The sequence below is a fragment of the Madurella fahalii genome (genome assembly GCF_045866475.1).
Source record: "Madurella fahalii IFM 68171 DNA, scaffold_2, whole genome shotgun sequence".
Classification (NCBI taxonomy): domain Eukaryota; kingdom Fungi; phylum Ascomycota; class Sordariomycetes; order Sordariales; genus Madurella; species Madurella fahalii.
Window position 1 is genome coordinate 8,887,045 of NW_027263972.1, and position 21,489 is coordinate 8,908,533.

At 58.7% G+C, this 21,489-nt stretch overlaps 6 protein-coding genes across 6 annotated transcripts; 3 read left to right on the top strand and 3 right to left on the bottom strand.

The window, feature by feature from the left end:
* Positions 1-751: 751 nt before the first annotated feature.
* On the top strand, positions 752-4,174 carry MFIFM68171_05408 (uncharacterized protein; the record flags this gene model as incomplete). Its single annotated transcript, XM_071060828.1, has 1 exon — positions 752-4,174. The coding sequence occupies one exon, from the start codon at positions 752-754 to the stop codon at positions 4,172-4,174; it is 3,423 nt and encodes a 1,140-aa protein (XP_070916929.1).
* A 1,163-nt stretch (positions 4,175-5,337) lies between these two features.
* Positions 5,338-7,287, bottom strand: DIM1_1 (Dimethyladenosine transferase; the record flags this gene model as incomplete). The annotated part of the gene is made up of 14 exons (XM_071060829.1): positions 5,338-5,369; positions 5,430-5,808; positions 5,867-5,939; positions 5,997-6,025; positions 6,081-6,113; positions 6,169-6,188; positions 6,240-6,288; positions 6,340-6,404; positions 6,457-6,496; positions 6,565-6,752; positions 6,807-6,833; positions 6,896-6,937; positions 7,004-7,077; positions 7,145-7,287. 14 exons carry the CDS (start codon positions 7,285-7,287, stop codon positions 5,338-5,340), a joined length of 1,194 nt encoding a protein of 397 aa, XP_070916930.1.
* An 838-nt stretch (positions 7,288-8,125) lies between these two features.
* Positions 8,126-9,904, top strand: MFIFM68171_05410 (Arrestin-like N-terminal domain-containing protein; the record flags this gene model as incomplete). Its single annotated transcript, XM_071060830.1, has 2 exons — positions 8,126-9,321; positions 9,376-9,904. The coding sequence occupies 2 exons, from the start codon at positions 8,126-8,128 to the stop codon at positions 9,902-9,904; spliced, it is 1,725 nt and encodes a 574-aa protein (XP_070916931.1).
* A 1,042-nt stretch (positions 9,905-10,946) lies between these two features.
* Positions 10,947-14,290, bottom strand: MFIFM68171_05411 (Zinc finger MIZ domain-containing protein 2; the record flags this gene model as incomplete). The annotated part of the gene is made up of 3 exons (XM_071060831.1): positions 10,947-13,542; positions 13,604-14,017; positions 14,088-14,290. The coding sequence occupies 3 exons, from the start codon at positions 14,288-14,290 to the stop codon at positions 10,947-10,949; spliced, it is 3,213 nt and encodes a 1,070-aa protein (XP_070916932.1).
* A 1,417-nt stretch (positions 14,291-15,707) lies between these two features.
* On the top strand, positions 15,708-17,360 carry utp15 (U3 small nucleolar RNA-associated protein 15; the record flags this gene model as incomplete). The annotated part of the gene is made up of 1 exon (XM_071060832.1): positions 15,708-17,360. One exon carries the CDS (start codon positions 15,708-15,710, stop codon positions 17,358-17,360), a length of 1,653 nt encoding a protein of 550 aa, XP_070916933.1.
* Positions 17,361-18,011: 651 nt separating this feature from the next.
* On the bottom strand, positions 18,012-21,251 carry MFIFM68171_05413 (Ingression protein fic1; the record flags this gene model as incomplete). Its single annotated transcript, XM_071060833.1, has 2 exons — positions 18,012-20,940; positions 21,019-21,251. 2 exons carry the CDS (start codon positions 21,249-21,251, stop codon positions 18,012-18,014), a joined length of 3,162 nt encoding a protein of 1,053 aa, XP_070916934.1.
* Positions 21,252-21,489: the final 238 nt, after the last annotated feature.

Here is a 21,489-nt window from a genome sequence, read left to right on the forward strand (position 1 = left end):
ATCCCTGTCGACGGGAACGTCGCAGCGCATGGTCGAGTCATCGTTTCGTTCGCCTGACCTCGTTACACTACTGCGGACTGCCTACGGTACTGCGTAGGAGGTGATTGCGCTCCCCACAGGTTCTGGCAGGGATGTGGGCAGGGATGCCTGTCCCACACCTCCAAGCTCTCAGCGAAAATGGCCAGTTTCCCGCACCCCGCCTTGCACCTTGCCCGATTCTCCCGACCTGGACCTCCGCGAACCTCTCCGCCTCGGTGTCGGTTGTGCTGCCTTGCGCCTCACTTTCTTTTGCGACAACCGCTCCGCAACGCCGTTTTGCACCTGTCTACAACTGCACGCCCTTCGGTCAGATCTTGTCCGCCGATATCAGACGCCGAGCCGAAGTTAATTTAAAAGATTTATATAAAGAGTTCGTCGACGTTCTTCCTGTTCAGCTTCCCCCCCCGGTGTTCTTGCTCCGTGACGATATGCAAGCATCTTTTGCGACTCCAGCATCTCGGCCGGTGCCGCCGCGATTGCGACGGCTGATATATATCCCGGCTTATGACTGACCGCGTGTAGTATCATGTACTAAGGCCGCTGCTCTCTGATCGCGACCCAGCGAGCCTGGTGTTGGGTCGCACTCGGAGCCCGCCTCGATCCCGCCCGTCGTCCTCACCGTCGCCGCCGTCGCCGTCGCAAAACTATCGCATCCCAACTCCGACCCCGGGCGAACCTCAATCGCGCCGGGAAATGGTCCCCCGACACGCCAATGGCTACAACACCCTTCGATGCCCCCGTTGCCGGCAGTTCCTTCGTCTTCGACATTTATAATGATGGCCAGACGTCGCGGGCAACCGCGCCGGCCCTGCCGAACGGGCCTTGCAACTACACAGACCAAACCCTGCCGCGCTGTGGTTGCCGCCGGTTCTGGAGCCGGCCGTTACTCAACAATACGTTGCATGACAGCGCAACGCCTGCTCTTGCTGAGGTCTGTATGTGCTCGCATCACGCCTGCTTCCATGAGGATGTGCAATCTGGACAGGCGCAGCCGCAGCCTATCACTAGCGTCGCAGGACAGGAGAACCAGCGACCCAGGGTTAACCGGGAGCCTCTGAGTCCCGTTCAGGGCCTTGCCTCGTTTCACATGCCTGCGAGCCTTGGATCGTCACTAGATTTCAATCTGCTGGACTTCCAGACCTCCGTGACCGTGCCTCGGATCGAGGCTGCCAATCCCTCGCCTGCTGAAGGTGCCCGCCCGGCACAGGACAGTCCAATGCCAGATACGTTTAACAGTTGGGGAGACCTGATCCAGTCCCAGCCAGGACACGCCAATGGGCTCCCACCCATTCCTGCCCAATGTTTAATGTCGTCGCAGCCGACATCTACTACCGCATCTAGCCAGGCCAGGTATCTCAGGCCATTTGCCGGAAAAGGGCTACAGACACTAAGTGGTGGCTCAGCCCTCAGAGCGGAATCGCGCGTTCTGGAACGGAATAACGAAGATGGGAGTGGTTCCGGGACAATCCAGGATCTGGGACATCCTTCCGCGGATTCTCCCGCCCGGGACGCTGGGGATGCCACTCCCAAAGCTTCACCTTCGCAGGGCCGTTCAATGGCGGGTTCATACGCTGGGTCATATCAGAAGTTAGCGGACACGGTTGAAGCCCACGAGCAACGACTCGAAAGACTCGAGAACGCGTCGTTCTCCATTGCCGGCCATGATGACTGTCATGACAAGCATGAGCACACCGACCTCCGTGTTACCGAACTCGAGTCGCGTGTAGAAGAGGTGGAGAAGATGCTGAATGACAATGGCAGCGTCGCCAGCAGCAGGCGGACTATCCGGAATGACGGCGCAGCCGACGACGCCACGGCCAGCGTCGTCTCGGTTTCGACCAACGCAACAGTCCAGGCCTCGAACCGCGCTGAGGTGTACAGTCAGCTGCAGATATTGCAAGCCCAGGTCAACCAACTGCAGGCAGCCGCGCTGCCTTCGTACACCAAGCCTTGGCAGCTCGAGGTGGTGTTTCTGCCGTTCCCTCTCAAAGGAATCTGGATGGAGGCCCGGAACTTCCCAACCCAGCGCCGGTCGACCGGTTCTGCTGTTGAGGAGTGGACACAGCTGCCCAACACAATCAGCAGAGCGACTCCCGATCCTCAGTCGCCGAAGTTTATGGAATGGGTGGGACAGGGGCCGGAATCAAACTGGCTCCTGCCGAGGGCTTTTGCCTCGGGTCGCGTCATCGACCAGAGACTAAAGAGCCGTGGCCTGATCAAGACGGTTCTGGTCAGGGGACCCGATGCTCGGAGCGTTCAGCTTGCCATCCACAACGCTTTTGACGATGTCCTGCGCATTTCGGCCAACTTCGATGCGCGATCGGGATATGCCCCCGACTCCCCCCTGGCTGAATTCCTCGGCCTGAGGCAAGCCTGGGTGCCGCTGCGCAAGCTTCACAAGGACTCGCGCCTCCGATTCCTATCACCGGCCGAGATGGCGACGCCGGCATTGTGGGACTTTACATTCCTCGTATCCAGCGTCGTCATGAAAGCCACGGGCACGCAGCGCCTCTACATTACACAGCCCGAAGCCTATCTCCAGGACCATCCTCTGGGCTATCACGCTTTCGAGTCGGGCTGGAATTGGCAAAAGCTGCGCGAGCTCAGCAGGGTTTACCCCGACTCTCAGAGCAGCGCAGGCGACGTCCCCGAGGCCGACGCAATGGAAGATTGCTGGGCATGGAACGACCGCCTCGACGAACCACCGAGCGCGAACAGCTCTGTCATGAGCCTCCGCCAATCCCACCAGCAGCGGTCATCCAGGCGCTCATCGACAGAGCCATCGGCGCAGTTCTTCACGGGCGTGCAGTCGCCCATCCTCTCCAACAGCCCGCGCTTCGCCCGCGCACAGTCGCCCCTGGTCCAGCGAGAGCGCAAGGGCTCCTGGCCGCCGCACATCCGCGCCGGCTCGCTGCCCCCCGTCGCGCCCGCCTTGCTATCGCCCGCCCAATCCCGCCGGCGCGTCTCGTCGCACGCCGCCAGCGCCACCCCCTACGAACGACGCTCCTCCCCGTTCGTGCCGCGCCCCAGCCCGCGGCTCAACGGTTCCGCAACCACATCGGTCCCCAAGCGCCGCTTCGGCACCCGCTCCCCGTCCCTGGCGCCGCGCAACACCCCGCGCTGGAGCCGCACCAGCATGAGCCGCTCCCCCTCCCTCGCGCCCGGCGGGCCCTACGGCTACCACGACGACCCGCCCAACCGGGAGCGCCGCACCACGCCCTTCTACTACGCCACCCCGCACAGCGAAGGCTACTTCCGCGCCGGCAGCCGCGGTCCGCCGCCTACTGCCGCTGCGGTGCTGCGGACGGGCGGGTACGGAGATGGCGACGGCGACGACGACGAGGAGATGAACGATGGCGATTATGAGGATGAGGGGAGGGGGTCGTCGACGGATCCTTACGATAGCGAGATGACGGGCGATGATATCGGGAAGTACAATGGGGCCGGGGGGAAGAGGCAGAAACATAATGGGTCGTTTGGGTTCGGGACGGACGGGGACGAGGCGGATTTGGATATTGACGTGTATGAGGATGAGGACGAGGAGGATGAGGAAGGGGAGGCGGAGGAGGAAGAAGATGAGCTGGATGGGGTGGATACGGATGCTGATGGGCCAGGCGGTGGGGGGGGGACGGTGTGGAGCGGGCTTGGTCAGCAGCAACAGCAGCTGTTGCACGCGCAGATGCAGATGCAGATCCAGATGCAGGTGCCCCCCCAACCTACTCGGCCCGAGGACATCCCCTGGGCGGGCATCGAGGACCACATGTCGGACGGGGAGAATATGGACCCCCAGACGCAGTCGGCGTCGTCGCAGGAGATTGACGACATCGAGATCCACGAGGACGAGGATGCCAGCCAGCAGCACCACCAGCAGTCGAGCCAGAGGGACGCCGAGGATGCCGACGAGGCGAGCAGCAGCAGCCAGGCGCCGAGCGAGTACTCCAGCAAGCCCGGCCCCTGGCAGGTCATCCCGCTGCCCACCACCGAGGATGAAGTGGCCTATGCCGGGAAGGGCCAGAAGCAGCCCGTGACGATGGGCGACGTTGAACCGATGGGTTTCCGCATTCACGAGGATGGCACCGCCGGGAGTGGGTCGTCCCAGGGCGGAGGGGGGTTGTTGGATACGCAATGGGGTTGATACAGAAGTTGGGACATCCCAGCATGCTTTTCTTTTTCGTTTCTTTTTGGATATTTCCGTATAGTTTCATCTGGTTTCAATTGTCATTTTTATTGTTGGTGTTGTTGCATATACGCATTGCATGCATGCACATACGCTGCCTGCCTGGCTTCGTACGGGATGGATGGATGGATGGATGGATGGATGGGGCGGCTAGCAAGCGATCTATCTGATGTTTTGCTTGGGAGGCTGGGTGGGCTTTGGGGCGTATGGCGCGGGATGAGATAGCGACTTCTGTATCGGCCTGGATGTGGGCTGGGGAAAGCGGCGTATACTCTCTACTAAGCAACTACCTGCGGGGTTGATAGAATAATTCTCATCTCACTTGAAAGTACGGCTGGCCGTTTATTGTAATTGTATTATGATGAGACCATGGCGTGTGATAATAGCTTGAGAAGATGGCTGGTCTGGATCTCAGTATCTGTATAAGTCACTGGCAGGAAAGATGGTAGACGCTTGGTTTGATAAATCTCGAAATATCCAAACTGGCTCTTCTTTTGGGTTGTCGACTGAGAGGGCGTCGCCGTGTATACTTTCTCCTTTTAATTCCTCCGCGTCTACACTTGCCGCTGGTTCCATGGGGACAATGCGCTTCACCACTTATTCAGACCCCGATGCATGCCTGAAGAGTAGCCTCAGTTTCCAGGACCTAACGAGAGCCTTGCAATCCCACCTTTTCGTCTTCGCTACAGCCCTGAATCTGATATGACACGAGAAACCCCTCACCGTACAGTACAGCACGAGTGAGTCACAACCAAAAGGATCAACGGCTGAGCTGCTCGTGGCACGGTCATCTCGTTTCTCTCCGGTTCGACAGCCTTCGTACACTTCAAATGGAGCGGTTGACTCATGGTTCGCGCACTAATTTGCTCGAACAGAGTCGTCCCGCTCGTCAAAGGGTCTGGTACTGTACAACTCAGCCCCTGGCAGATGAACCAGAATCCCCGAGGTCGCGCATATGGATGTCCTCTTAGCAATCATCACATCATATTGGTATCTGCACGGGTCTCGGCTCCAGCACTCAAAGTATGAGAAATGACACCATCTTCCGTTCTATGGCTGGAGAAAGATTAAGTCCCAGAACGCCAGCAACGCCTCCCTTACCCTCATCATGCTAATGGACCTCAGGAGAAATGGATACCCTCCTCATGGAAAGCTATCGAATCAATCACGTCAGCAACCAACATGTTCTCATAATCCGCCCTGAACAACCTACCAATAAGAAGCTTGAGGAAATCATTCTGATCACACTGCCGGGCTCTCTTGTCCCCCAGGCCCGTGCTGCTAAGGACCTTGTTGACCTTGGCGCGGACAACGAGCGCCACCTTGGACTTGGGGTTCCTGCTCGGCGTTTTCGCAGTCTCCTTGGCAGCTTGAGCCTCGTTAAGCTCCTTGAAGAAGGTGGGCATTTCCTCGTCTTCGTCGTCGATGCCGCCCCATTCTTCTCCGTCGTCGCCATCCTTGTCAGGCTCATCGTTGTCGTCAACGTCCATCTCAACATCCGCACCGCCCATGTTTGCATCCTCTGCGCTGGCGTCGTCGATGATGCTCTCGTCGATGGGGATGTTGTGTAGGGTGCAGTAGACTTTGTAATTCTATTCTGACTGTGAGCGACTTATGAATGCGGGAATCTAGAGGTGGGGAGCTACTAGCCTTCTCGCACATTGCCAGTACCTCCTTTATCGAGAATGCGGCTCGTAAGGTTTTATTTTTCCGGTTGCTGGCGCTGGATTAGCACACTGTCCCCGCCAGGGCTCGGACCAAAGAGTGCTGGACAACGCACAATGCGATACGTAAAAGACCGTCGAATTCCTGCATCAGTTGTTAGCGAGTGGGAAGCGGCTTTGTCATCATGCCGGAAACGTGCCTCAAAAGCAATGTTTGGCCGCGCGGAACCGAGCTGAGCAGTCATGGTTAGGATCCCGGCTCGAGGCTGACAGAGGTAGGCTTCATACAAGTGGCTCTATCCGAACAACTTCAGAGTCGTCAGTAGTTGCTCGTTTGCGGAGGGCGCTTGAGAACTCACCATCGCTTTCTACCTTGGGGGGTGGTTTGAAGTTCTGCTTTCCGACTTTCTGCAATGGGTTAGCCCTTGTCGCCGTAGGAAATACTGCTCTCTGCCGTACCATGATGTGTTTACATGTGGCCCAGAAGTTTACGTTTACGCTCAACCTTGAATAAAGCGCATCTCCTGATCTAATAATTAGCAGCGGCTAGACGCCTTCTTGACCAATGGGACATACCCGGCCTCGCAACTAATCTCTTGGCGAATTCTCGTTGAAACTGAGTGGGTGATGGCGGTCAGTGGCCGAACTGCTGACGCGGTATGATGGTTTTCTCCGGCCACATACCATGAGCACAGCGACGCGGGGTGGGTTCGGCATGGAGAGCATTTTGAAGATGAGGGGACTGCTGATCTGGTAGGGCGTGTTGGAGATCAGGGCGTCACAGGGCGGCATCTCGGGCATCTTGATGACGTCTCCTAGTATAACCTCGAGCTTCTTAGCCAAGGGGGTGCCTTGTACGCGCTTGGTGACCTCTGAGTCGCATCAGCGGATTGATTCCAGGTACCCAACGTGGAAGCTGTACGGACCTGCACCCATCCTAGGATCGAGTTCGACTGTTGTGTGACTGGTCAGCCTTTCTGTGCCTGCCGGGAGAGCTGTGCTGGATGCGCCGTACTCGCTATCACTTTCTTTGCCTTCTCGAGCGCGCGGACCGTGACTGTTTGGACATCCTCGTCAGCCATCATAGGCAAGCCGTAGGCGAAAGTGGCATGGGATTGCTCACTGTTGCCGGTCCCCGGACCGACTTCGACGACGACATCGGTGGGTTTGAGGTACGCTTTCTCGACGATGGCATCGCTGGCCAATTTTGCTCATGATTAACGTCCGCGCGGAAACTTGTCTTGTCTAATGCCCGCAAGCTAACCTGATGCCTGGATTCTTGAGGATATGCTGACCAAAGTCCTTGTCGAAGCGGAAAATATTTGTGTTGGCCGATGATTTCGACTGCTTGCGGTCGTAAGGCCCGGTGCTGGCCCCAGCCCGCTTCTGCTTGGCGGCCTTGGGCATGGTATAGGGTTCGACTCGTCAATATCTACGTAGGTGCCGGTGATTCAGTGCGTCTCTTCGATTAGTCTTGATAGCTGCAACCGTTCTTCACTCCCTCGCCGAGGCTTCTCTGCACTACGTCCAACCTTTTTTTTTTTTTTTTTTTTTTTCTTCTTTTGGTTTTTGGATGGCAGAAAATAAGGGACCCCGCCAGTGGTGATAAGATAAGCGAGAAAGCACACCGCCTGCCAAAGAATTGGGGTAACAGTCCACCTCCACTGCGGGCCTGGCACCCCGCATAAACACGGATCTGGAAACAGTAGGCACAGTACCGTACAGTACAGCACCAGGTGGTTACGGGGGACACAGCCTGCACCTGCAATAGACGTTGGACCGTCGCGCGGCACATCATGTCCCATAGTTGGTTCAACCTGAAACGCGTTTACATACACTACAAGACTAAGCCCGGTGATAATTCATGTCGCATTCGCCAGAAGCTGCAGGGTGCCCCGGAGAGCCATGTTTCGACTGACGTAACAGGCCGCGCTAGCTCTGCGGCGGAGCTCTTCAGGGAAGGCAGAATCCAACAGCTTCATCAGACGTCCCTGTGCACTTCTCGAATTTTGTTGGTCAATCGCTCTGGCAGCGTTGCACGGTAACCTCTGCTGTTCTTGTCCTCGTGGTCCTGACAGAACGCTCCTTGCAGCTAGCTGTAGCATCTCTCAAGCCAACTGGTCTTGTTTATTAATGATACATCCTCGCTCCACCACCCTCTTCACGGCACCCAGTTAGCACCCATGGTCGTCCCTTCAACCCTGGCCCCGCTGAATCGAGTCACCCCTCAAAGCTCCCGTCAAAAATGTCGATACGGATAGCGCTGGACAATCCGCCCGAGTTCTACACCAACCTGGACGTCATCAGGGGCCAGGTGCTGCTGAACCTCAGTCGCCATGAACATGTTGGCGCCATCATCGTCAAGCTCGAGGGCGAGTCCAAGACTGCCCTCGCCATCCCGACCGAACACCCGGGCATGGGCATGACCAGGGACCGCGGCCCGCACGGCGACACGCTCCACGAAAACCACAAGATCTTGTACAAGGTCGCCCAGGTCTTCCCGGACGAGAACACGCCTATGCCGGCCTCGCCCTGTTTCCTCAACCCTGGCCAGCATCGCTTCCCATTCCAGTTCAAGTTCCCTTTCAACAACGCGTGCGGCAACCCGGAGGCCATGGCGAAGATTGGGGGCGTCATGAACCCTGGCGGTTTTGCGTCGGGAGCTGGCCTCTTCGGCCTGGGAGGCATCCGGGTCATGGACGGAACCAGGCAACTGATGTACTCGCATGTCACCAAGACGCTGCCTCCCAGCTTCACTGGATTCCCAGGAGAGGCCGAGATCCGCTACTACGTCAAAGTCACGATACAACGGCCAGGCTTGTTCAAGGAGAATTGGAGATACGAGATTGGCCTCAAGTTTCTACCCATCGAGCCCCCTAGGCCGCCAAAGACAAACCAGGAGGCATATGCCCGGCGACCCTTCACTTTTCATCCGAGAAGCCCCAGCCCGGCCCCCCAACCCAAGAAGCGCTCCTCTTTCTTCAGCAGCAAGAGCTCCAGTGCGCCGCAATCCCCCGTGAATGGGGCCCATAACCTCGCCCCGCCGTCGGCTGACGGCACCGCCGACAGTAAGCAGCCACAGACAGCGACAGCATCAGCCCCTTCCGTCGAGATGTGTGCTCGACTCCCTCACCCAGCCATCCTCACATGTAACAAACCGATACCCCTCCGACTGTTAGCCAAGAAGTTGGTAGCCTCGACCGCAGAAGTCTACCTAATTGCCATGCAAATCGACCTCATCGGGAAGACCACCGTCCGATGCCAGAATCTTGTCAACACGGAAGCCAGCCGTTGGGTAATAATGTCTCGTCAGGGCCTTTCGATTCCTTTATCTCGCCCCGAAGACGCCGTCGGCACTGAGATTGTCGTACCGGACAGCTTGTGGAGCGACATGCCTCTACCCAACACGGTTATGCCGAGCTTTGTAACATGCAATCTCAGGTATATTTTTACACGGCTCCGCTGATACATCCGGATTGCTGACTCCTGAGACAGTCGCGATTACCAACTCGAAGTCAAGCTCGGCCTAGCTTGGGGCAGACCCCCCGCCCAAAGCACCCCCAGCGTATCTTTCCTCGGTCACAGAAGCAGATCGAAAGTCGACCTCTCCGAAATCCCCCAGGAACTCCACCTCCCTCTCCACTTCAGCACAATACAAGTCTTTTCCGGCATGGAACCCCCACCCGCCCTAGTTGAAGCGATCCGTCAAGGTCGGGGTAAGACGACCACCAGCCGGCCCCCCAAGCAGGCACAACAACCACAGCCGCAAACATGGCCGCAGACGCAGACACCAGCATTACCGCCCCGTCCGACACAACGACCACAGCAACAGGCCTCCGACGCACTCTACCCGTCCCAGCTCCAACCGGGGCAAGAACAAGCGCCCTATGACGATGCCCCACCCACTTACGAGGAGGCCATGGCCGAGGAGATGACGGGGCCCATGATCCCTCCTACGGCAAGGCCGGCGTATAGCGGCGTGACCAATGAGAATTCGCCGAGCACATTGCCCGAGAAGAACTAGGATAGCTGATTACTTCAAAGAGGAGAGACATGGGGAAAGGGGGTCTGTTGTAAATGAGCAGTTGGTGTTCATAGAAATTTGCTGCCGGTTGAGCTACTATTTCCGTCGTCGGTGTTGTCTAGAAGCTACACAAATCATACCCGTACATTTTCTTCCATCTGCTGGACATCATCCCCCAACACACTGTGGTATGTACCACTCGCTCGAGCAGCCAAATGCATCTATCTCCACCCTAGAGACGGCGCATCAGCCACACAGATGCACACACAGCTCACCAGACTCACTTAGATGAGAGGAAAAGGCACCACCAAGTCTCAAAAGAATCAGGTAGTTGAGAGGCATCAATGCCACCGTGCCGCTCTGCTCAGTTGAGCTGCTCCCTTTCCCGCTCTCCCCATCCTCGCTTAACGCAACGCCGGCTTCCTTTGCCGAAGATACATACAAAACGCTTGCTAAACATCAGAATATCGGGTGGCAGTAGGTACTAGCTAAAAAAGAGGAAGGATAAAAAAAGAGAAAGAGACTCCTAGCAGAGCCCCGATATTTTCCTCTCTCAGCTCCCAAAACGCCCCCCCCAACCCACCGCTAAGGCCGCCAAACAGAAAACAACAAAAAACAGCAGAATCCCCCAAAGGGTATAATTGGGGTGCCGTACAGGTCATGACAACAATCCAACAGATCTGAAATCCCCGGTTCCTGGATCCCCACGAACCAATCCGCTTCTTCATCTATCTGTCGGTTTGGGTAGTGATGATGCGATCCCATAAAACGCCGTCCGCAATGATGGTAGAACTTTTAGTTTTGCTCCCACTCTCTCTCTCTCCCCCTCGCTAAACCTTCCCGAACCTGGTTGGTGAATTGGCTCGATTTAATAAAACGCGGTAGTAGTAGTAGTAGTAGTAGTAGTAGTAGTAGTAGTAGTAGTAGTAGTAGTAGTAGTAGTAATAGTAGCAGGCCGCAGCGTAGGTGGTGGTTGAAAGAAGAATAGGCATGAGTTTGTCCCAGCGAGCCAAGTAGCGGATCGACGACAGATCAGCGACTTTCAATCAATCTCGATGATCTCGACCTCCTGCCGGCGGCCGGCGGCCGCGGCGGCGGTTGCGGTAGTATTATTAGCAGCGGACGGGTGGCCAGCTGGCGCTTTGCCGTTGTTGCGCTTCGGCGGCGGCCCTTCCTCGGCATCGCTACCGCCGTCGTCATCGTCCTCGAGGATAACCGACCACGTTCCGTCGGGCTTGACGTGCATGCATTTGGTGTGCAGCTTCTCCTCCTCCTCGAGCTGCGCGCGGACTTTGAGGAGGAAGCCGTCGATCCGCAGGCTGTACGGCCTGGCATCCTTCGAGCAGATCGGGCAGCGCCACTTGTCGGGACTGGAGGGTTCGCCCGTCTTGCAGTCGCATTTGACTTGCCCGTGCGGGCACTTGATGGTTGGCTTGGACGGTCGCGTGTTGAGCCAGATCTCGAGGTCGAAGCACTCCATGTGCGTGCAGTGCGCCCCCCTTGCTGGGATCTTGAAGATGGTTGAGCTGAATGGGTCGGCCAGGTCGATCGACAGGTCAGGAGCTTCAAAGGCAACCTCGTCATCGGAGGAGCTAGTTAGCCGCTCTTTGATGATCCGTAGCGTTTCCTCTTCGGGTATCACGCCCGATGCCCAAATCATGTCGACAATCTTCGAGTGACTGAGAGTCTCCAGCATCTCGACAGCCACAAAGCGGTTCTGCGCGCCCCCGGGTTTTGGTTCGGGTATGCCGATCTTGAGAACATTGGTGCCGCAAACAATGAAGCCGGTGATCTCTGTGGCTAGGTCCCTCCCATTGTGCGCCTGCCTGCGGATGTCCAGAGCATGTTGATTGAGCGTCATGAAAATGTTGGACGGCCAGTTGACGTCCAGTGTTACCCATTGATCTTCGGCCGGGGGCTTGGGCGAGTTTCGGACCACGCAGCACCTGACACGCCATCTAAGCGCACCGTTGAAGTGCTCAATCACGGGCACGAGGCCGCCCTGGTTCGACTTGGCCGCGGCCAAGGCAAGCTGCTCCTCAGTCACCTCGAAACGGAACTCGTAGATGGTGTTCTTCGGGGGAATAGGTGTCGGCTTCACGGGAAGTGATTTCACAGCCTGGTAGAACCGTTCCGTCTCACCATCCCTCATGACCCGCTTCGGGCTACGGACGTGTGCCTGATGCAACGACATCATGATTGCTTTCTTGTCCGATGGGTCATACGGCCACTCGGGCCGCGTGATTATGTGTTTTCGAGGCGGGAACAGGGGGTCCTTGACCTGCGGTAGTCTTTGGGGTTGAAGAACGGCCCGGTGAATTTGGGGCGCTGGTGGTATATTGGGGGCTTGAAGCGGCCCGGGAGCCAGCCCCCGAGGGGCAGGTCGCAAAGGTCGTTGATATCCCGTGGGCTGGACCTGTTGAATCTGCTGCATCTGCTGGATATGTTGGCCAGTAGGTTGCTGCGTCACTCCGTGCCGAGCCTGTGACGCAGCCGAGTGGCCCGGTTGCGTGGGGTAGCTTCCCATGGCCTGCGGATGCTGCAGATACTGCTGCTGATTGAGCTGCTGTGCATGGAACATCATCTGTTGCTGATATGCCTGGTATTGGGCCTGGTACTGTGCCAAAATGCTTGGTGGTTGAGCGCCGCTGCCGCCAACTCCCACTGTTTGATATTGCGCGGGCATCTGGGGCCCGCTCGAAGACCCCGTCTGCATTGCGGCTGTCCCGTTCAGGCCCGGATGGGCTGTGTAAGGATGCGCCAGCATCGTCCCGTGCGACGGAACCTGTACCCCAGGGTTCGGGTATGTATTTGGGAACGGTGCTGCCGTGGGGTAAGGGGTAAAGGCGGGCCGATCAGCAACGCTCGCTTGTTGGACAGGGGGATTCTGGAGGCTTTGTCGGGCTGAAGCCCGAGACGCCGCCGTCCCGACGATTTGCCTATACAAGTTGATCAAGTTCGCATTCCGATAGTCGATCTCACCCGGCTGTGTGATTGGCGCACGAACTTGTTGTCCGGTGAACTCGCTGCGGTGACGGCCTTGGTCGTCCCGAAATGCCTGCTCGATCTGTTGGCCAAGGTCGCCGTCTGGCACGCCTAACCTCCTCCGGCAGGCAGTGAAGAGTATCATTTGCAAGACTGGGGAATAACACTCGAGACGAGTGTGCAGTTCGTCCACCAGATACGGGTAGCCCCGATTCAACGTCAACAGGCTCAGAGGCTCATGCTCTCGAACCAGCTTACCAAGAAACGCGGCTACCTGATCGACTTTGGTTGCAGGCCCCGCCTTCCACTGGTCCGACCCGATAGGAAAGGGAAACTGAGCAAACCAACGCTGGTGCGCCGCCGAGACCGCTTGATTCTTCTTAAGAATCATCTCGAGGATGGCAAAAGCGGTATTGATGGTTAACGGGTTCTGTGGAATAGCCGGATGGGCGTCCTGTGGGTTCTGCGACCAGACAGAAAACAGTTGGTGGAGGACGATGAAGAACAAGTCGTTATGCTTGCACGCTTCTCGGAGAAGCATCATCCGCGGTCTCTCTATGGTAGGCTCGAGCGCCAGATCCCCGCCGAAAGCCTGGACATGGCTATCGATAGCGGCGAGCAGAGGATTGGAGGGCGATGAGGTCGACGACTGACTAAGCGGAGTGTTAGCTCGGAACAGGAGCAGAAGTTGTAGGGGCTGCATCGTTGACTCACTCTGTACGTCGCCGTTTGAATGGAGGAAGCGATACGCGAGCGACGGATGGCGGCGGAGCGCCGTCAAGACTCGAACCCCCGCGCTCTCCGTCTTGTCCAGCTTGTATCCCATCGCTGAGAGGCTGGAGCGGGCGATTGACGAGGGGGGGAGCATGGTTGTGTGCGACGGGATCTGGCCCTACAGGTCCGGACCTCGCCATGTCCTGCACATCTGGACCGTCGGTGACTGGTTCGACAACAAATCGAGCTTCAGTGACGGGGAGTGCGAGTGCAGTTGACGGGGCGGCTGTAGGCGTCATATTTTGCGCATCTGGGAGCGAGGCGGGGATGGTATTGGGGCTATCGAGGGTACTCGAAAGGGCTGGGCTGGGCTCGTCGCTCGGGGCGGGTGAGGGTAGAACGGCTTGTGCGGGCCTAGATATATATCGAAGCCGGGTTAGCGAGTTCCATCCAAGACCGGAGACTAGAGAGAAGATATTCCTACTGCTGCTGGGCGGCCTGTAAGGCCGGTGGTCGAGTCGCACCCGGGCGCGAGGGCGGTTTCCTCACGCCTCCAGCAGTCATCCATGCCGGCTGACGACCGCCAAGGAAGGCATTCGCTGTGGCATTGGAGGAAGCGATCTGGATGTGTTGGCCGGCAGTGGCAGGACGGGGATTCGCACCGGCACTAGGATGCGATGGTGGCATGGTACGCTTGTCTACTCTCCTTCGGGGCTGCTGGTCGCAAAGGGACTCGTGGCGATGTGGAAGCGAGACTGCAAAGTACTTATCGTCAGTCGCAGCCAGCAAACGCTGGCGCCGTCGGGAGGAATCGAGTGGCGCGCGGGAGTGAGCGAGACAGACACACACACACCATTGAAGGGGACTCTGTGCGATCGTCGTGCGAAAAGATGGGACGGGAGCGAATCGAGAAAGGTGAAGTCGAGGCAAAAATATCCGACGAGAAGCACGCGTTCGGTCGGCGTGGCAAGGGTCGCCGGCCAGTGTCGCGGAGCAGGAAGCTGCTGTCAACAAAGGCCGGAGAGGATCCGGATAAGCCCACTGGACGCGGCCAGGGTCGCTTAAGACATGGGATGGTGTGTAATGCCGCCGAAACCGCCAGAGGAAGCCGCAAATCTCCAGGCCCTTTGTTCGTGTGGGGTGTTGGCACTCGGGATCGCAGAGGATGCTGGTGCGGGAGTGAAGTTGACGTTGTGACACAGCACAGCAGGGGCTGGTCCCAAGCCCGCCAATCGCGCCTCGTTGGGTTGCAAGTCCAGATCCAGGTCGACATGCGGTTGGGGATGCAGCATCCCGAACGCCCGCCCGCCAGGGCCGCCAATCGGTGCTGTAGCAATATCTTGGACGTAGATAAATAGTCAAGAATTTCCTGTGTGAATGCCCTATGCTATGCTATGGTAGGATTGCGACGTGACGTGCCTCGCTGCGCCGCTTCTCTGGCCCCCGAGACGTTCCCACTTCCCGCTCCAGCATCGATCCCCCCCCCCCCCGCGCCATTTCGCGGAACTTGTGCCGCACGGGTGCAGAACAGAGAAGTGAGAGGAGCCTGAATGGTCTAGGAAAGCGGCACGTATGCTATCTACTGGGGACGAGAGATGAAATATGTCAAATCCGTGGGATAGAGCGTTCAGTGGACGCATTGAGACCTATGGTGCCTATGCCTTATGTCGAGGTTTGGGCAGCAGTTGGCTCAAGCATCCATCATTAATGAGAAGACGGATCCCGATGCATGTTGCACAGACCAAGGCCCAGGGCTGGTTCCTACGGGTTCTGGACCCGACCTGCGGACCTGGCTGGAAGATCGCCCTGGCCCTTGCCTCCCTCCCTTGTTATAAACCTGCTGCGTAGGAGTGTACATATGTAAGGGTACCTGAAGGTGGCTTTCTCACCCGGAAAGGCGGGGTAAGATTTCTCCGAATATCCAATGGGATGAGGCCCGGCTGCAATCTGCTTCCAGGTGGGGCTCGGCCGGGAGCTGCAAGCCCAGCTTTCAGAAAAAAAAAAAAAAAAGTGAAGTTCCCCAGTGTAGGTGAAGTTAGCGACGGCGCAGAGCGAAAAGGCACCACACACCAACCGCCAAGGTCGGAGCACAACAGCAGGAAACATGGCAGCAGAAGTGCTCCCCCTGGCGCAGTTGAAGCTGCCTTCGGGGCCCAGCCCCGTGACGGCGGAGCAGCGATACTGGAGGTCGTTCAAGAGCCAAAAGTCGCACACGTCAACGGCGTCATGGCCCATCTCGCACATCAGCTTCCCCGCCGCCGCCGGCGCGGCCATGTCCAATTCGCTGGTCGCAGCCACCAAACTCAACGACCTGTTCGCCGTGACGTCGGGCCCGCGTGTCGAAATCTTCTCGATACGCAAGCGCGAGCCGCTCAAGACCATCGGACGCTTCGACAGCGAGGCCCATTGCGGCGAGATCCGGGCTGATGGCAGGGTGCTGGTCGCCGGCGAGGACTCGGGCAGGATGCAGGTGTTTGACGTGGGCGGTGGCACGAGAGCTGTGATACTCAAGACGTGGAATGTGCACAAGCAGCCTGTGTGGGTGACGAAGTGGTCCCCGACCGAGTTGACCACCCTTATGAGCGCCAGCGACGACAAGACGGTCAGGCTGTGGGATCTGCCGTCAAACGACCCTAGCCGCATGTTTACAGGGCACTCGGATTACGTGCGCTGCGGCTCGTTTATGCCCGGCGGCAACAGCAACCTGCTCGTCTCGGGTTCCTACGACGAGACGGTCCGGGTGTGGGATGCGAGAGCCCCCGGTGGCTCCGTCATGACTTTCAAGCACGCCGATCCAGTCGAAGATGTGCTCCCTCTGCCGCCAGGAACGACCCTCCTAGCCGCTGCCGGAAACGCCATCTCCGTCCTCGACCTGGTCGCCGCAAAACCCCTGCGCCTCATCACGAACCACCAAAAGACAGTCACAAGCCTCTCGCTCGCTTCCAACGGGCGGCGCGTCGTCAGCGGCAGCCTAGACGGCCACGTCAAGGTTTTCGAGACGTCGGACTGGAACGTCGTAGCCGGTTCCAAATACCCCAGCCCGATCCTGTCACTGTCCGTCATCGCCGCCGGCGCCTCGCAGGAAGACAGGCACCTGGCCGTAGGCATGCAGTCCGGCGTGCTCTCCCTGCGCACACGGCTGTCGGGCGCGGCCGCCGAAAAGGCGCGGGAGCGCGCCGCGGTCGAAGCCGCGCGCGACGTTGGCACCGAAGCCCTCGACCGGCTCGACGCGCAAAAGGCCAAGCGCAAGCGCGCCGCCGTGACCAACAAGGCCATGGAGCTCCTCGGCGAGAGCGTCGACGTCATCATCCCGACCGACACGGCGGGCCGGCGCTCGCGCCGGGCCCGGCTCAAGCCCTGGCAGCGCAACTTCCGCCAGGGCCGCTACGCCGCCGCCGTCGACGAGGTCCTCGACATGGCGGGCGCCGAGTACCAGCCCGTCACGGCGCTCACGCTCCTGGTGGCGCTGCGCCACCGGTCCGCGCTGCGCGAGGCCCTCGAGGGCCGCGACGAGGTCACCGTCCTGCCCCTGCTCCGCTGGGTGAGCAAGTACATCGCGGACCCGCGCTACCTGAGCATCTGCGTCGACGTCGCCTTCCTCCTCCTCGACATCTACGGCGAGCACGTCGGCGGCAGCGCCGAGCTGGCCAGCCAGTTCCAGGCCCTGCTGGGCAAGGTCTCCAAGGAGGTCGAGAAGGCCCAGATGGCGATCCAGACGAACGGGATGGTGGAGAGCTTGATGTTTGGGACCCTCTAACTGTGTGTGTGTGTGTGTGTCTCGTAATGGGAGGAAGCGGGAAGGGGAGAAAGGGGAGGAAAGGGGAGGGGAATTTGTCATGTTTACTTGCATTGCGCCGGCGTTTATTCAGGTCTGGGGAAAAACAACAGGGTGCAGAAAATCTAAGTTTTGTCTGTGGTTGCACATGGAATGATACCACCCACCCATAGATAGATGTCGAATGCATCGTCGAATCACTGGCTTTGTCCCTTCGCATTATTCTGTACAAGTATGTAAGCGACCGTTCAGACGACCGCGGCCATCCAAGTCAAACAATCACTTCATTCTCATTGACAGATATGGTCATTCTATCCATACACTGGGTATCTCCGTCGTCCTATCCATCCGCTGTATCTGCGCGTACCAGCAAGCAGTTCGAGCTCGAGCCGAAGAAAGAAGATAAAAGCGAGAACAAAAATTAACTTCAAATCAAAATGCGCCCACCCACACCATGCCAGGCCCCGTAAACTGCGTATAACACAAATGGCAGAAAATGAGAAACAAGGCTGGGCATAGAAACGCAGCAGCCCCTAAACCCCTGTCCTACCTACCTTTCCATCTTCATCCTCGTCATAAACATCATCCCCTAAGATTCAAGAAAGACATCTCAAACTTACCCTTTGCTCCAGCTCAATACCCCCCCGCATGCGCATACCCATACCCGCCATGCCCGCCATAACCATTCCCGTGCGCCACCGCCGCAGCATGATGCCTCCGCGACGATCTCCCCGTGCCGATATCGATCTGCCTCAGCTCCTCCTCCAGCGACGACAACCCCCCGCCGCCGCCGCCCCCACCGCCACCCCCGTGATGCCCATACCCGTCATACCCGTCATCCATCATCCCCATCCCGCTCCTCCTCACCAGGCTGCTACTATGTAACTGCAAGGCGCCGCTCGTAGCCGACACGGTGCCAACCCCTCCACTGTTATGCGACGGCGGCGGGGGGAGAGCAAGCGGAACCTTAGCCGGGATCGGAGGTCCGCCACGGAGGCTGCCGGGACTCCGGCCGTACACGTCCATGCTCGGGGCGGGGGCGTAGTTCTCGTTCCCGCCCGAGTAGGAATCAAACGTCGCCGAGCGAGTGATCTGTCTGGGCGGGGTGAAGTTATCCTGGTGCGGTGGGAGCGGGGCGAGGGGTTTCGGTTCTATGCCAGTGCCGTGGCCGGTGCCGGAACCACTAGTCCGGCGGAAGGCGCTGGAACTGGGACCGGGACCGTTCGCGCCCGACATCATCGGAACCACGGGACTTGGGGCGGGGAGGGCAGGGAGGGCTGTGGTGGATGTGCGGTAGGCAGCCTTCTTTTGCAGGCGGTTGCGGCCTGTTGGCGGGGCCGGAGGGGAGGGCGTTGCTTGCTCGACATGGTCTGTCGCTATGTATCCGCCGCCGGCGACGGAAGAGCTGGGGAGCATGGACTGCGGTCGGCCGGCGATGCGCAGCGGGCGGCGGCCCGAGGTTACCGGTGGCTGAGGCTGAGGTCCAGAGAGGGACGGGCGAGACGAAGGGGAGACTGATTGTCCCTGCTTGGCGTTTTTGGCATCGGGTTCCGGTGCCCAACTCTCCATTGGCAGGTGGTCCGATGGGTCGATTTCGCGACCGTCGTGCGTGATGATCTTGCCGTTCATTTCGTCGTACTCTGGCCGGGAGGTTGCGGCGTCCTTTGCTCCGGTGGACGAGACGCAAGGGTTCAGTGCGTCGTACGAGTCAGGCCCGAACGGCACCCCAGATAACCGGCGGGTGTCGGGCGGCGGCGGCTGTGGGCTAACAGACTTGCGCCGGATGGTGTGTTGGTGATGCGGAGTGGGGCTTGCGTCGCGGATCGGAGGGTTCGGAGAGAAGGCGCGGGATTTGATGACCACATTAACGCTCGAGGTCGATGGCCCGTTGGTATAGGTAACGGGGCTTCTGTTGTGAGACGGCGGCGCAGCATTGTACGCTGCCTGCGAGCCATCCTGATCGTACCGATAGTCCATGGATCTGCCCCTGGGTGGTGTCTCTATGATCGCCTGCTGTGCGTATTGCCGTGTCTGATTCACTTGCTTCCGATCCTGGTTGATGCGGTCCGAGACTTGGCGAGCGAGGCTAGGGTCAATGCCGGGCACCAGCGACGGAGGCACTGGAGGCACTGTGAAGTCATTAGAGATGTCGTCTGGTTCGCCCCGGTACGTCAAGGCTCTGCTATCCACCTGGGAGCCATGGGATACTAGCTCAGGCTCAGAGTGCCTGCCAAAGTTTGCTGGGTATTCCGGCGCCTCCCTTTCGGAAGGGGCCATCTGGTGCCCGTTGGAACCTTGATGCCTTGGTTGATCGGGCGGGGTTGGAACGTAACGCGCCGACCTAGTGCTACCCTTCCCTCCGAGATTGAGCGGCGCGGGACTGGCAGCCATGTCGTAGTCTGGGTCGAACTGAGGTTGAGTTTGAGACGAGGGCAAGCGACCCATACTTCTCCTCATTGCGTTGTTCATGGATTCCGGTGATTCCGGAACATCCTCTACCGTCGCCTGCATGGTCCGAGACTGCATATCGTAACTCGAGTCGTACGAGTGATGTCGTGGGGGTGAGGGCTGGTCTGCATTGTAGTATCCGATAAGCCCCGCCGGGGCGGAGTCGAAGCCCTTGTACGTTGGTCGGCCAGGATAAGACCCTGAAGTGGAATGCCGATGGGCTTCGCTCCTTAGGACATCCTGTCGCATCGTCGGGGGTGTTCCCTTTGCCGTAAGTTCAAACCCGTTTTGGAGCGCCGCATTCACGACAGAATTGCTGCCGGCCCTGCTCCGATGGGCCGGGGGCGGTGGCGGTCTGTCATCTTCGAGGCCCATCGTGTCATCAGCTTGCGGGAAGCCATGGTGATCATGGGGCTTGGGGTCGTAGTGATCATAAGCAGGCTGCTGGTAGTGTTGGCTGTAGCCCTGGTCGTCAGGCTGCACCGGATATTTTTCAGCTTTCTCAGGGGTCCGGTACTGCTGCGGCAATGCATCCACCCGACGGGACGACGCCCCAAACTCTTCACTTGGCTGGCGCCTCGGATAATGATCAGGCTGTTGTTGGTAGTAGGCTGGCGAGCCCGCTGCAGGAGCCGGGCTGTACTCGGCCTGCTGAAGAGACGACTGGCTTGTGGTAGGTGTGGGTGCAGGATTCGGCTGAGGTCGGGCGGGCGCCTCTGCTTGCTCCGGAGCCGGCGAAGGCGTAGCGGATGCCTTGCCAGTGACTGGATCTGAAGGCAGCGGCCGGCGTTTGGGCATGGTCCGTGGCCCCGCGGCTGCAAGTTTGGCGTCGGCCTCAGCAGCCGTCGGCGTCGGTTTTGCCTTGACGACTGGCTTCTCGGGCTTGGGACGGCTGTCGTAGTATGTAATCTCGATACGAACCTCGCCGGCGTACTTGCCCCTGCATCCGAGCTGATGCCACTGGTCGCTCTGCCCGCCCCCTGGGACAATGATGTCCCGCAGATCGATCCATGCCTCGCCGATCAGTTCCGTCTTCTTGTCGTCGTTGAACACCGACACTTTGAGCTGGTAGTAGTCCGGTGAGTCGTGAACGGTAAACCTGAGCTCTTGGTCCCTGTGCAACGCAACGAGTCCCGGATGTTAGCTTGATGAAACTTGTGGAGCTCCAGGGTTGTGGTTGTCGGTAACTTGCCATTTGGGAGTCTGGCCGCCGCGGATATCGGTGGTCGTCTTCTTTGCTTCCTTTCCCAGGCGGGCAGCGCAGTAGGGATCTTGCTTGCCGATTGTCTTGCGGTTTGGCAGGTTCTTGGCCCGGTCGACCACCACCACCAGAGTGCCAACCTCAGGGCCGTCAACGCTCATGTCCGAGAAGATGCCGGACGTGTGCATCCCATTGAGAGGATGCGTCTTTGACTTGGTCGTCATTTTGGCTGTGTTGCTGCTCGAGGCGCTCTCATGACCTGGCGCCCGCAGCCGACTCGGCTTTGTTTACTTTGGGGTCTTGGTCTTTGTTTGCTGACGGGATGCTACCCCGCGGTCGGCAGCTGTTGGGCGGGACAATGGAAAACGAAGCACTAAGGTAGAACACGCAAAAAGAACAAAGAGATGGGCCCAATGGACGCCAATGACGAAAAGAGCGAAGGGGAGATTAGAGAGAGCGTTG